At 36.2% G+C, this 13,445-nt stretch overlaps 3 protein-coding genes across 5 annotated transcripts in view; 2 read left to right on the top strand and 1 right to left on the bottom strand.

Moving 5' to 3' along the window:
* LOC21397370 (pentatricopeptide repeat-containing protein At4g21190) overlaps nucleotides 1-1,403 on the top strand; it is a 2,570-nt gene extending 1,167 nt beyond the window's left edge. For all 3 annotated transcript variants that reach the window (XM_010107431.2, XM_024171797.1, XM_024171798.1), the window contains exons 4-6: nucleotides 112-255; nucleotides 341-553; nucleotides 733-1,403. In XM_010107431.2, the coding sequence (XP_010105733.1) occupies nucleotides 112-255; nucleotides 341-553; nucleotides 733-1,107 (732 nt within the window). In that variant the 3' untranslated portion in view covers nucleotides 1,108-1,403. The remainder of the gene's footprint in view (nucleotides 1-111; nucleotides 256-340; nucleotides 554-732) is intronic.
* A 215-nt stretch (nucleotides 1,404-1,618) lies between these two features.
* LOC21397369 (dnaJ protein ERDJ2A) lies at nucleotides 1,619-6,860 on the bottom strand. The gene is made up of 11 exons (XM_010107430.2): nucleotides 6,747-6,860; nucleotides 5,762-6,003; nucleotides 5,577-5,672; nucleotides 5,238-5,358; nucleotides 5,027-5,133; nucleotides 4,684-4,901; nucleotides 4,414-4,591; nucleotides 4,207-4,326; nucleotides 3,551-3,637; nucleotides 3,200-3,310; nucleotides 1,619-2,618 (listed from the first exon to the last, which is right to left on the bottom strand). Exons 2-11 carry the CDS (start codon nucleotides 5,945-5,947, stop codon nucleotides 1,785-1,787), a joined length of 2,058 nt encoding a protein of 685 aa, XP_010105732.1. The 5' UTR covers nucleotides 5,948-6,003; nucleotides 6,747-6,860; the 3' UTR covers nucleotides 1,619-1,784.
* Nucleotides 6,861-7,721: 861 nt separating this feature from the next.
* On the top strand, nucleotides 7,722-11,846 carry LOC21397368. Its single transcript, XM_010107429.2, has 8 exons — nucleotides 7,722-8,297; nucleotides 8,615-8,709; nucleotides 9,184-9,263; nucleotides 9,722-9,763; nucleotides 9,832-9,959; nucleotides 10,211-10,391; nucleotides 10,776-10,954; nucleotides 11,122-11,846. The coding sequence occupies exons 1-8, from the start codon at nucleotides 7,867-7,869 to the stop codon at nucleotides 11,642-11,644; spliced, it is 1,659 nt and encodes a 552-aa protein (XP_010105731.1). The 5' UTR covers nucleotides 7,722-7,866; the 3' UTR covers nucleotides 11,645-11,846.
* The last annotated feature ends 1,599 nt before the right edge of the window (nucleotides 11,847-13,445 follow it).

Below are 13,445 nucleotides of genomic sequence, written 5' to 3'. Positions count from 1 at the left end.
CTCCCCCCCCCCCCCCCCCCCCCCCCTTCTTGTTATTTTCTGTTTTTCTTTGTCGACCATGTTAAATTATGAATTATTTAAATCGATACTTTTGTCTGGCCATTTTCATAGATTAAGGAATTGTCAAATGTCAAAGAGGAAGTTTATGGAGCTCTTGATTCTTTAATTGCATGGGAACTAGAATTCCCTTTAATTACAGTGAAGAAGGCAATAAAAACCTTGGAGGAGCAAAAAGAATGGAAGAGGATAATTCAAGTAAGTTAGTTAATTAGAGTCCCAATTTCATTTATCCATTTTAAGTCTTCCCAATCTATTGAAGCATTCAAATGTGGAGTTTTAGGTGACAAAGTGGATGTTAAGCAAAGGTCAAGGCAAAACAATGGGGACCTATTTCATACTCTTGAATGCTTTAGCAGAAGATGGGAGACTTGAAGAAGCTGAAGAGCTTTGGACAAAATTATTTTCAGAGAACTTGGAAAGCACACCTCGAAATTTCTTCAACAAAATGATTTCTATTTACTATCACAGACGCATGCATGACCAGATGTTTGAGGTATTGTAATTCCATGTCCATTGTTTCTTCATTGTGCTAGATTAAGATCATCAATCAGCTAATGTCATGGGGTTAGGATAGCATCTGTCGACGATAAAACCGCGAAACAACATTGGATACGTTATGTGAGATTCCATCTATCTAGGAGATTTGACTTCTCAAATTCTTTTTCTCTGTAGATATTTGCCGACATGGAAGAGCTTGGCATTCGGCCGAATGTTTCAATTGTTACAATGGTTGGAAAAGTCTTCCTGGAGCTAGGCATGCTGGACAAACACAAAAAATTGAAGAGGAAATATCCACTGCCAAAATGGGAATACCGATATATTCGAGGAAAGCGTATCAGGATTCGAGCAAAAGATCTTGCCAAATACGATGGTGACACTGACCGAGGAGTGAGCAAGGATGAGGAATCAGAACATGGTTCAGATGAACCGTTAGACATAGCCGAATCAAGTCCAAATGGCTCTGATGCTGAATCCGAGGAAGTAGACCCGGAGTCTAATGACGTGTTTGAGGAAGCTGAAATGAGTACAGATGAAAGTCAGAGTTGAACCTAAAAAAATTCATTCGATACTAACCAGATCTATTACAGTGCAGTGTACAAACCCTAGTCTCATATCACATGGCAGCGATTTGGTGCTTAAGAGTGGAAGGTGTTGAAGGAAACAAGGATTCACCTTTCATTGACAAGTGACAAAAGAATTAGATTCAAGATTCCAGTTAGAGAGAGAGAGAGAGAGAGAGAAGGGGCTGCTTTACCAGCCCCGGGTGTATTTGAAGAGATTAAATTGTATCGACGACAATATATGAACATAATGATATATCATATTTTTGGCCGTAAAAGATATGTGGGAAAAGATTACATGGGCATGTAATTTCTCGAAAGTCGCTTTCTTTTTCATTTTTTCGCTTGAAACAAAAGTTGCTTTCTTTTACTAGCCTGCTTTACGCTTAGTTCATTACGTTGAATCGTGGCATCCTTTTGTCATGAGAGAGAGAGAGAGAGAGAGAGAGAGAGAGAGAGAGAGATGTGTCTAGTAATAATTTAAAGTGGATTTCTGAACTTTCAAGGTCTACTGATTAAAAGGAAAAGAAAAAAGATTGGCAAAAAAAACAAAAACAAAACAAAACTAAGTATCGCTATGGTGGTCGTCAAGTTCTTTTCACCAAATAAGGATAAATGAACAAACAAAAAGAGGGTTATTGTGTCATATGACAGTTTTGTTTTTCACTCCTCGTCTGAGCCTGAACTCTCTGAGCTTGACGCTCGTTTATCGGCAGTGCCATTGGCAGCAGGGCCCTTCTTTTTTGTATCCTGTTGTTCATCTGCCTCGTCTTCACTGTACTCACTCTCGTAATCATCATATTCCTCCTCTTCATCCTCTTCTTCCTCTTCAACCCCGTCCTCTGTGATTGGTCCTTCTTCTGCCACAAGACCACTCCGAGTGCCAGCCCGGGTACGCTTCAAAATCTTTACCTTCAAGGGTGTCTTTCTATCACAGCCGATCCAAGAATCACACAAGCAGTAACAAGTCAAGTTGTAATTGCCTTCTACTGGGGCTTGGAACTTGCCCATTAACAGTCTATAGCCACTCTTCACCTTCTCAACTGCTTCCTTGACTGCAGCACTAGTCTCCCTCACACTTGCTCCTGAACCCTCCATTGTCTCCTCAATCGCCTTCGAAGCGCCTGTAATGGCAGCAGCTTCGTCCATGAAACTAACCTTCTGGGAAAACCACACATTATTAGAGACGGTGTCGGCTAGAAAAAACCAGAAATTTTCCTCCTTGTGAAATGGGAAGTAAGGGGCATGCGGGAGGGCACCAATCAGGCCATTACCGCGTTTAAGCGATACCCAAGCTTGGAGCGTGACGATGTCGCCTTCTTGTATACCCTCCTCACCTTCCGTCTCACAGTTCACCTCAATTGTTAATGAGGGCATCATTTCCAGAACCATTTCAACATCCTGTACTTCAGCAGATGAGAAACTAGCAGTTTGACTGAGCAGCTCAGCACGATCTTCTGAGGTCATATCCTGAAGATCTTGGAATGTTCTCACCTTCTACAGACATAGATATGAAAAAAGATTTAGGCAAAGATCAAAAGAAGATAAATAGGATGGTGTGAAGTAGAAAACTAAAAGAAAATAGGACAACCAATTATCAGGGCTATGCAAATAATTGCTATGCATTCACAATTTTGGTAGCTGAGGTCAGTAGAATTGCGTCCTAAAATAAAGGCAACAATTTCACGTTTTCAACATGTTTGTATTTTGCAGAATTATTTTCAGCACCAAGAAAAAGAATCTTATAAAGTTGTGCCAGTGTAAAATGGGTAATGATTCTAAATTGAGTTCTACAAAGAAAATAGGCAAAACAATACGCAAAAGAAGAGCACAAAGGGAATATGCAGTCGGACAGAATGAGATTACCTTTCCACATTAAGTTTCCAGAGTATATTAAAAAAAAATCACCCAAATAAAGTAGATCCAGGATAATGAATGGCTAAACAAAAAAGAAACAAGGTACACGGAGGTTCTTAACTAAAGCATTTTCTAGTTAAAACCTTCGGAGGAAACATATTGGCGACAAGCAGTGCAATCTAGCAAAAAATGATACCAAAAACAATGCTGTGTTGAGTTACCTTGCGAGATATTTTCTTCACAACAGCCTCACTAAAATGTGGCAGCTGCAGGAAAGGTGCAATGCCTTCACTGGATCCTCCTGTAGCTTTCTTTGCACCCAGAGGAACAGCCTGCATAATAACATTAGTACGGAACACAACTCAAAAGTTAGTAAAAGAAGCAAAAATAAAATGACATATAACAAAAAAGTTCCAAAAATACCATCCAATGTCTGAACGTAGTTTTTACCATTCAAAAGTATCAATTTTTTTATGCATAACGATCTCAATACATTCAATTTTTTCTTAAGACTACAAACCAGAAAATTAAAATAACAAAAACGCCTTAGCAATGTCTTTAAAATGCATAACCTGAATGATACACTGAGAAAGCTCAACCACCCCGACTGCAGGCCTCAGCCATCCATGCCCCTGAGCGGTTCGTGGTATGACTGCCATCTGCACAAGTTACAGGTAAATCACACGAGAGGATGACAATTAGATACACAAATCATGATAGCAAATGGCCAAACCACTTCATGAGAAGTAAAAGAGCAGCCGAGAGAGAGAGAAGAGAATTGACTGAAACCTGACAACTAAAAATGCCCACAAAAAAATAAACAAATATACATACATATATATATATATATACACACACACATATATAAAGACGTCAAATGACATGAGAGTTGCCTAAGGATCTTCGGTAATATATTTAGACTGCATCTAGAAAAGCGGATATACAGAAAATTGTTTAGAAGTCCACCAGTAACATTTAAGAAGCACGAGGCAGATGAATTGCATGCCAGTATGAATTAGAGCTTGAAGTTTATGGAACAATTTCCAAAGAAGCAGGCCCCACAAACTTCCACAACTTGCTTTCCAAGTATATTGTCAAAAACTTAAGTTTAGACACGAAGGATTGACAAATTCACCTTCATTACAAGACTTCACGCTATTATCCAACATAGCAGCAACAATGCTAAAAATCTACTAGAAGAATGCAAGATAAGAATTATCAAAATCACCGTCATTAATTCTTCAAGGAGGCGAGGTGCAAGTTCTAGAACACGTCTGAAATCAGCATGCAAAGAAGGAGATAGTGATGCTGACTCACGAGTTAATTGAGCTTGTATCAACAATTCCGTCTGAATAAGCAAAAGCAGAAGATAACAATCAGTCGGTACAATATTCATTAGCTATTTTCCTTGATCCAATCGCAGAGGATGAATTACCTTAACAAGGCCTGGATGCTGCTTCCAAAACTTTGCCTGCTCTTGCTTGATGTTCTTAAGGTCCAGATTCAGCTCACTACGTACTAGCATAAAAAGCTTCTGGAGGGGCTCCTCATCAGTTCTACGAATAGGAAGTTCCCTGTATTCAGCAGCCTTTATGAAGACGTCCATAACTTTGCTGAAAGATCAAATTACCTCAAAAGATTAGATAATAATTATACCAGAGCTTTGTTCTAAATGATAAAACAAATCTTCAAAGAAACTACATACCTTGGAGCCAACGAAGGTTTCATTAAGTGATAGTAATTGGATAGTGTTTGATGCATCACGTAATTGCCAGTATATTTTGCTGACCGCGAAAGATATACAACAGCTATCACCAAAGGCAAGAGAATACAAATACCAACAATCCAGAGTAAAAGAATTCCACCCGATGCCCCATCAATATCTAGAAGGAATTGAGGGAGAGCAATGCCCATTTGAAAACCCTGTTATGAAAATGGTTCATCTTAGTTTGCAATAACATTGTTGATTCTATATGTTCATACTATCAGCCTTGGGGAACCATCAAGAACAAGTTCCAATTCTCTCAGATAAGTAAAATTTGCATTACCTGCCTACCATCAGGATGACCATATTTTTGAAAGTTCTCACGAGAAATTGGATCAGTCAAAGCTTGATAAGCTTTAGATATGTACTCCACAAAATATTTGTGTGCCTCTGGAAAAAAAAAAAAAAAAAAGACAAAGAAAAAGACCATTAGCGATACATAGAATGCAATATATCAAAGCATGCACAAACTAAAACACTAAAACACCTTATACCTGGATCTGGATTTTTATCAGGATGGTATTGAATAGAGAGTCTTCTATATGCCTTCTTTATTTCTGATTCCGAAGCTCCAGATTCCAATCCAAGAATACTGAATGGCTCAAAAATTTGAATCTGAGAAATTGAATGGATAAAAAAAAATTACAATTTTTTTCCGATCAAAAGGCTACACAGCAGTCAAAAGTTCTGGGTAAGACAGTGAACCTAATATGAAGTTCCATTAACCATTATAAACTAACATGAGTGTTTTATGTACCGGAAAGTAACACAAAAATGACAGGATCGTATCATTAGTTTTTCCATCGTAGTTGAGGCTTAGTTAAAATGTTTACCTCACGGCTCATATTTTTAATGTAATAAACCAGCACAATCATAACAACCCAGAGAAGGACTAGTGTCAAGTTACTATACGTTGAGAAGTTCGAGATCTACAAGATGAAATCAGACAAACCACAGTCAGATGAATAAAACAACTGAAAAAAAAAAAAAAAAAAAAAAAAAAAAAAAAAAAACTCACCCGCTTAAATATGGATTTGCGATACTTCCCTGAATGAGAGCATTCGGAGCACTGGCAGTGGATAGTCTTTGTTTTCTTTGAGGCAGCACGGCACAACTTTAATATTGTATAAGGCACTAACGGCAAGGCCATTATTGTCAAGATAAATATTGGGAACAAAGCACTATTCTCCTCGGAAGCAGCCATCGATACCTTCTGCCCAAAACGGTTCGTATACAAATACTATGCAGGCAGAAGTGACTCTGAAAAGAAAAAGGTCGGTCAATGGACTGCTGCAGCAATCTAAAGAATCCCATACTCGTGCATAATAAACCAACCCAACAACAACAACAATAACAGGATAATAGACTACCAAAAAAGGGCAGTCGTAGATTCAAACGCATATGTACCTTTCCTTAATACCCTATCGATGCATCATATAAAAATAAAAAATAAATAAATAAATAAAAATAAAAGCTTGATCCTAAATTAACACCTGACAAGGGAAACTAAATAGTTTGAAGCTTCTTTGGACATCAAAATTGCCAAATTGAAATACAAAATTAAAATCACATCAGCCTCAATCAAGTATCAATCTGCAAAACTACTATAAGCTACTGAAAGACCAATCAAAACAACAATTGGGAAATTCTCCTGAAATTTATAAACAAAAAAACAAGAACCCGTTTAGATACTAATAGCGAATAGACCTAAGCATCCCCAAATTTGAGTAGCAAAGCTCTAAAAACTTAAAAATCAGTCGAATTACGCAAAACATACTTCAGACCTATTTAAATCGCCTCAAAATATAAGCATGAAAAAGGAAATTGAATTAAAACCCAAACCCAATAATTAAAATGGAAAGCAATAAAGAATCCGCCAATTCTCTATTGCGCGCGCGCGCGGCTTGTGAAGATATTATTCGTAATCCAAAGGACTACAAATACCCAATTCGGAGAAGGAGAAGTGGAAAAAGCATATGTGAAATTGTTGGCGCATGTATTACCTGGAGATGGAAAAAAAATGAGCTTCCGATCTGATTCGGAGGTAGCTTCGTCCGTACAATGGGTGTCGCAACTTTGAGACTTGAAGAGAGAGAGAGAGAGAGAGAGAGAGAGAGAGAGACTGAGTTCCTTTTAAGAGAGAGATTAGAGAAAGCGTCTTATTGGGTTTTCTTTGGCGTTGAGATTTTCATTTATTAGGTTTATTAGTTTTATATTTCTTTTATTGATATTCCCAAAATTGAATCGTTGGTGATGGATCAAACAAGCTAAAAGCCTAAAGCCCGTTCAGTATTGATAATGATCTAAACAATATAAATGAATAAATTATAAAGAAAACTTTCTTTCTACTTCTTTTTTTTTTTTTTTTTGAGTAAATACCTTCTTCTTTTTTTCGTTTAACACAAATCTAAAAACAAGAGAGAAAAAGGATTAAATTAATTAAATTTAATATCATAATTTTATGAATATTTTTTTCCATCCCTTACGTAATGGATATTTAAATAAATGGGAATCGTTCGGACTTTTTTTTTTCGAGGAAACGTATATTTAGAATTTTTTGTTTTTTGTTTTTTGTTTTTTTGAAAAATTTTCTCTTTTTTGTGTGTATTTAGAATTGTTGATAAATCATCCGTGCTCTATTTATGTTTTTTCCACAGCCAAAACGATAAACGATGCGAAATAGCAAAACGACATGAAAATCGATCAATCATGAAATTAACAGCTAAGAAGCACAGTCGACACTACTAAATAACGACAATTAAATGAACTAAAGCAGACTGACACTTAAAAACGACATCAAATGGAGACATTACGGTGGCTTTAAGAAGTATAATAAAATAAAAACGACAACAATCACAAAAAGGCATAAAACGAGAATTGATCACAAAATCAGAAAAAAAAAAAAGAAATCCATAAATTCATCATCTTTATTTTATTGTACCTTTTTTTTTTTCATTTTCGTTTTATTATCCCAAATTTTTTCCTCTATTTTTATTTTTCTCCCTAATATCTTTCTTTCCCCTTCTTCGTCTTCCAATGCAAACACTCGTCGTCCGTCTCACGATTCACTTGAACAAAAACCAGTAGAAGAACAACAAGAAGAAGCTCCGTCTCTTATCGTCTATGGCGTCCTCAAACGAAACAACCCGCCAAAGGAGACTACCCATCTCTCACATCCTTCACTCCACCACCTCCAATCTCCTCTCCCTTTTCAACCCCAAAACGACGCCCTCCTCCTCCTCCTCCTCCTCCTCCTCCTCCTCATCCCCTTCTCGGCTTTGCTTCCCTCTCCTAATCCCCGACTCGCCCAAACCGCTCGCCTTCGAATCGTCCCAACCCGACTCGGTTTCGTCCAAATCGGCCGCCCGAGGAGTTTCGCCGGCGCCGGAATCCAGCTCGGCGTTCCCGTCGGCGGTCAGGATTGCGGGGCTCAACTCCAATCTTAAAGGCGGTGGGCCCGCTTTTGTGGGCCAGGTCTTCAGTATGTGTGACCTCTCCGGCACTGGTCTCATGGCCGTTTCCACTCACTTCGATATTCCTTTTATTTCCCAGAGGTTCATTCTTCTCTTCTTCTTCTTCTTATTTATTTATTTTCTTTTTGTACCTCCTTGTGATTTTGTATGCTTAAAGTCCAAAGATTTTCTAAGTTCACATGGGCAAAAATTTCACCTTTTTTTTTTTTGGCTTTTTGTTTCAATTGGATAAATTTATTTAGGATGCTGGTTTTTGGGTTGATGTGCAATTTATAGAAGTTGCGTGTTTCGAGCTTGTAAAACTGGAAAGTAATAACTGAAAACGAACTGAGGATGCTGATATTGTTTTAGCTGATTATGGGGTTTTTGACTGATTCTTCTTTTAATTCAACTTGTAGAACACCTGAGTGGCTCAAGAAGATGTTTGCAACAATTTCTAGGAGTGAGAGAAAGGGTCCTGTGTTCCGGTTTTTTCTGGATTTAGGTGATGCAGGTATGTCCGGTTCATTTTTTTTTTTTTTTTTGTAAAGATAATATAGGAAGTTTGGTTACAAATCCTAAAACTTATGCCTTTAATTATTACGTTTTTAAAGACAACACAGCTCTCTCTATTTTTATACGTAACTTAATTAAAAGAAAAGGGTGACTCAATTATTCTATGGAGGATAATTTCTGGGAAGGCTTCCCCTGCCGCTTAGCGATTGATTGATGGTCAGTCGATCACTCTTACGTTTTTTAAACACAACACAACTCTCTCTATTTTCATAGGTAATTTAATTTTTTTTTTTAAAAGAAAGTGACTCAGTTATTCTATGGTGATGAGAGTAGTGGCAAGTCTGTTCTTATATTTGTTTGAATTTTAAGTAACAAACTTAACTAGCTCCTATTTCTGTTCTGTTCTTTCTTCTCTTTTTCTTCCCCCTTTTTATACATTGCGTTAGTTGTAAATTGCAACTTGTGTTCTTAGTTTCATATGTCAAACGGCTGAATATTCCAAGTGGAGTGGTGGGTGCTTGTCGCCTTGATCTAGCGTATGAGCATTTCAAGGTACTGCTTTTATTGTTTCGTATGGACAATTCTGCATGTTTTGGATATGTACAATTTTTTGATTACTAATTTCAAATATGCTTTTATCCTTCTTTATTTTCTAACTTCATTTATGTGCTTTAATTCGTTCGACAATGCCGGTGTTGCGTATGGTATTGTAACATTTCTTATGAGAAACTGATCTTAAATCATATTAGTCTTTTACGTTTGGATGGCAACTTGTTAATAGGTAAAGACATGTTTGTGTAACTTTCCAAATTTCTAGAAATAATTTGTTGCTACTTCAGTGATAACATGTTTTTGGTATTTGGAAATATGATGCTATGTTATCCGGGATATTCTGTACTTTGGAGTTATGTATCATTCATATTGTGTTCTTTGTACCCGTGCTTTGTGTTTGCTCGTATGTTATTTTCTTTGCATTGTTTTTAAAACTTTTTTCCTGTTGTGTTATGCAGGAAAAACCTCACTTATTCCAGTTTGTTCCAAATGAGAAACAGGTAGGAAAAAGACTATATAGTGGTTTTTTTGATACCACACTTGTCCTGAAACTATGCTGCCCCTGCAGATCAAGGAAGCGAACAAGCTTCTTAAGACAATGCCTCAGAATTTTGGATGCAAAAGGGTTGAAGGGGTTCCAGTTTTTAGTGCTCAAAACTTGGATATTGCAATAGCAACTACAGATGGGATCAAATGGTGGGTTCTCGCTGCTGCTTTTGAGTTTGTGCATTAAATATGAATTCTAGAATTTCATTTTTGTTTCATTATTTGTCATCAAGGCCATTTATTATTATTTTTTTTTTAACATCTTGTGGAAATTTCTTTACTTGCTTGCTGAATAGGCTTAAAGTTCTCCACTTTGAATTTCTTCCCAATCATCAAAACCAAATAATTTGAACTTAGTTCAGAATATCTGATGCTTTATTGGTTGCTGTTTATTTCATCAGGTATACTCCCTACTTCTTTGATAAAGGCATGCTTGATAACATTCTTGAAGAATCTGTTGATCAGCATTTCCATGCTTTAATTCAAACTCGGCACATGCAGCGCCGTCGAGACGTGATTGATGATAACTTGGCAGCAGAAGTGATTGAAGAGATGGGAGATAACTTATGGGAGCCTCCAGAGGTAAGAAAATCAGTGGTCTATTGTTTGCCCTTGGAACCCATCAAAATTGTGGAAGCCAGCCAGTATTAGGCCAAGGCCCAAGGATTCGAAGATTTAGGTTTCTATACCTGGGAACTAACTTGAAAAAAGCAGCAGCAGTCAAGCTTTTCATTAAGATGTGTAAATTTCACAAGCGTGTAGCATGATGCTGGGTTATGTATATTCCATGATATGCTTCCAATAAGTGAAACTTATATTTTGTCCATTGTGGAAGTAAATGATCAAGCATATAATAGTTTTAAAAAAGATCTGGCGAAATCTTGTTGGAACACATTCTCTTTATATAATACATATATATATATATATATATATATTTTGGTAACCGCAACATAATATTTTGGACAGGTTCAAGAAGTGATGGATGAGATGGGGAATCCAGGAATACCCTTGAGTGTCATTTCTAAGGCTGCTGAAATGCAGCTCCTTTACACCGTTGATAGAGTACTCCTGGGCAATAGGTGGTTGCGGAAAGCAACAGGCATTCAACCAAAATTCCCTTATTTGGTTGACTCTTTTGAGAAAAGGTATACACTTCATAGTTCATCCCATACATTTATTTTCTCAATTTACTATGATGCATCTGCGTGACGTTTCCCTTTCCAGATATAAAGTTCACTTGTTTAAAACCGATTGAATAGCATGATAATAGTGTGTGGGATACACATAAAATGAGTCGCATTTTCTACTGCAGGAGTGCCGCTTCTTTTCTGAGAGCCACATCAATGGCGTGCTTAGCCAACTCTGAAATGGAACACAATTCCAAAGATTTTCCGGACCCTAGTAGCACTTCAAAGCTTGAATTTAAAGATGATACTCAAACCAACCGAAGAACCAGACCCGATTTGCGGCTTCCTTTCGGAGATTGGCTTAATCTTCAGGGATCAAAACAAAAGCACCGAAAAGAAGCCTCGTCTGAGGAATGCACAAAGCAAAACGTGCAGCCGAATCCGTTTCTTCCAAAAATCACAATGGTTGGTATTTCAACTGGTGAAACCGGGCAGATGAGCAAAGCTAGTTTGAAAAAGACGATGGAGGATCTAACAAAAGAACTGGAGCATATTGACCAGGAAAATGCCAATGGCTGTAACAGTAGTTGGAATAACGAGTTTGAAGCCGAAGATAGGGATCCGCTTTTTGTGGCAAATGTGGGCGATTACTATTCTGGTGTGGCAAAGTCGGGTTCAGCTCGATGGGTTCGTGGGGGAAACAACTAGAAGCCCAACCAACAGGGCGTATATTTTTTTTTTCTTGCTCGATTGTGAATATTCATTCATGAAAAAAGAAGGGAAAAAAAAAAAGAAAAAAAAAAGACAGAATGTCAGAATTCTTGATCTGCCCGCCTGATCTTTGTTGTAAAAATGACTGATAAATGAGAATAGACATAACTAGTAATTCGGAAAATTTTCGCCGTTGTAATTGAATGAGCATTTATGAATTTTGAAGCTTGCTTGCAAGTTTCTTTTTCTTTCTTTCTTTTTTTTTTTTTTTTTTTTTTTTTTTTTTTTTTTTTTTTTTTACTTTGCTTACTTGTTTGAAGCTTTTTTTTTAATTGTCTTTTTTCAGTTTTTTTTTTCATTTCCATTTTCTTTAATTGTAATTTAAATATTGTTATTTTTCTTCTTTTTTAAATCATGTATTTTTCATTGTTTCCCATTAAAATATTTTTTTTCCATTAATTTTCTCTTTAAACACCTTTTTTTTTTTTTTTTTTTTGCTTTTCTTGCTTTCTTTCAAGCATTTTTTTAAAATTGTCATTTTCTGCTTTTTTTTTCTTTTCATTTTCTTTAATTGTATTATAAATATTGTTCTTTTTTTTTTACTTGCATAAATATTGTCACCCATGAATATCTATACTCTTATTATGTATCTATACTTATAATACAGAAGATATATATATTTTTTCAACTTTTTTCTTTCAACCATCATTATGCATAACATAAAATTGTTGATTTTCATCGAATTATAATTTTATTTAGATTAAGGCCTCGTTCACTTCACCGATTTGAGTTTAGAATTTGAGTTTTGATACAGTAAAAAGTTCTCATAAATAATCACATCTAACTTTTTGCTGCAGTAAAAAGTTCTCACATAAAATCACATCTCAACTCGAATTAGCGAAGTGAACGGACCATAAAATTTAAAACTTTTTAATAATTTTACACCGTTATTGGAAAAAATTTTATGAATATTATTTTTTAGTTTGAAAAATAATTATCAATTGGCTATATTTATTTATTTTTATCATTGTTAAACCATTGTTGGCATTCTTTAAAGAACATCGTCGTTAACATGTCGTATTTTAATTTAACATAAAAAAAAATAAGTTAAATTGTTCGCATATTTATTAATTTCTTTTTTAAGAAACAATTAAAAAGCATATTTGTATTGAAATATTACTTATTTAATAATTTTAAATAATATGAACAAAATACAATTTGCAAAGTGAAAAAAAAAAAAAAATTCATAACGGGACGTGCCCTCAAGCTAGTTGCATAAGAAAGAAATGGTTGTGTATTGTACATGCATTGTCGTTTTTTTTTTCTTTGGTCATTTTTCCTTTCTTATCTTCTATCGTTTCTTTAACATGGGGATGGGTTTATTTGAATTGAAATAACTCAAGAAATAAACCGAGTGGTAGAAAGTCTAGAATCATGTGTCGTTGTGGTTTTCCATTAAGGACAACAGGAGTTGCAGGGGCAGTGATATCGATGGTGATGGCACAAAGATAGGCCAAAAATGTATCGCCCGAAATGAAAATAACGTTCACAACTACAAAATTTCTACAAACCAAAGCTACATTATAATCATGCATGGAAAGAAAACCCAAATGTACAATGAATATAACAAATCTTGTGATATTGGTGGAGATAGTTCACTTGGTGCTGTGAGTGCCATCTACTACTCTCCAAGTTTGTGGCATTTCCCATTCCCCCCACACCATAAAAGTAATGGTGGGTGTATTCTCTCTCTCTCTCTCTCTCTCTCTCTCTTCCTCCTTCTCCCTCCCCTCTCCCC

Source organism: Morus notabilis, unplaced genomic scaffold, assembly GCF_000414095.1.
Source record: "Morus notabilis unplaced genomic scaffold, ASM41409v2 Scaffold1094, whole genome shotgun sequence".
NCBI lineage: Eukaryota > Viridiplantae > Streptophyta > Magnoliopsida > Rosales > Moraceae > Morus > Morus notabilis.
Note: the sequence above shows the minus strand (reverse complement) of the source record. Positions and strands in the feature narration are given on the sequence as shown.

Bases quoted from the DNA above. Each gene is read 5' to 3' on its own strand.
- LOC21397369 (XM_010107430.2), bottom strand. From the start codon at position 5,947: ATGGCTGCTTCCGAGGAGAATAGTGCTTTGTTCCCAATATTTATCTTG. The intron at 5,673-5,761 runs GTGAGTTTTTTT...TTCATCTTGTAG, and splicing joins GCAAATCCATATTTAAGCGG to ATCTCGAACTTCTCAACGTA. The intron at 4,327-4,413 runs GTAATTCATCCT...TTGCTTATTCAG, and splicing joins AGCATCCAGGCCTTGTTAAG to ACGGAATTGTTGATACAAGC.
- LOC21397368 (XM_010107429.2), top strand. From the start codon at position 7,867: ATGGCGTCCTCAAACGAAACAACCCGCCAAAGGAGACTACCCATCTCT. The intron at 8,710-9,183 runs GTATGTCCGGTT...TTGTGTTCTTAG, and splicing joins TCTGGATTTAGGTGATGCAG to TTTCATATGTCAAACGGCTG. The intron at 9,960-10,210 runs GTGGGTTCTCGC...TTATTTCATCAG, and splicing joins ACTACAGATGGGATCAAATG to GTATACTCCCTACTTCTTTG.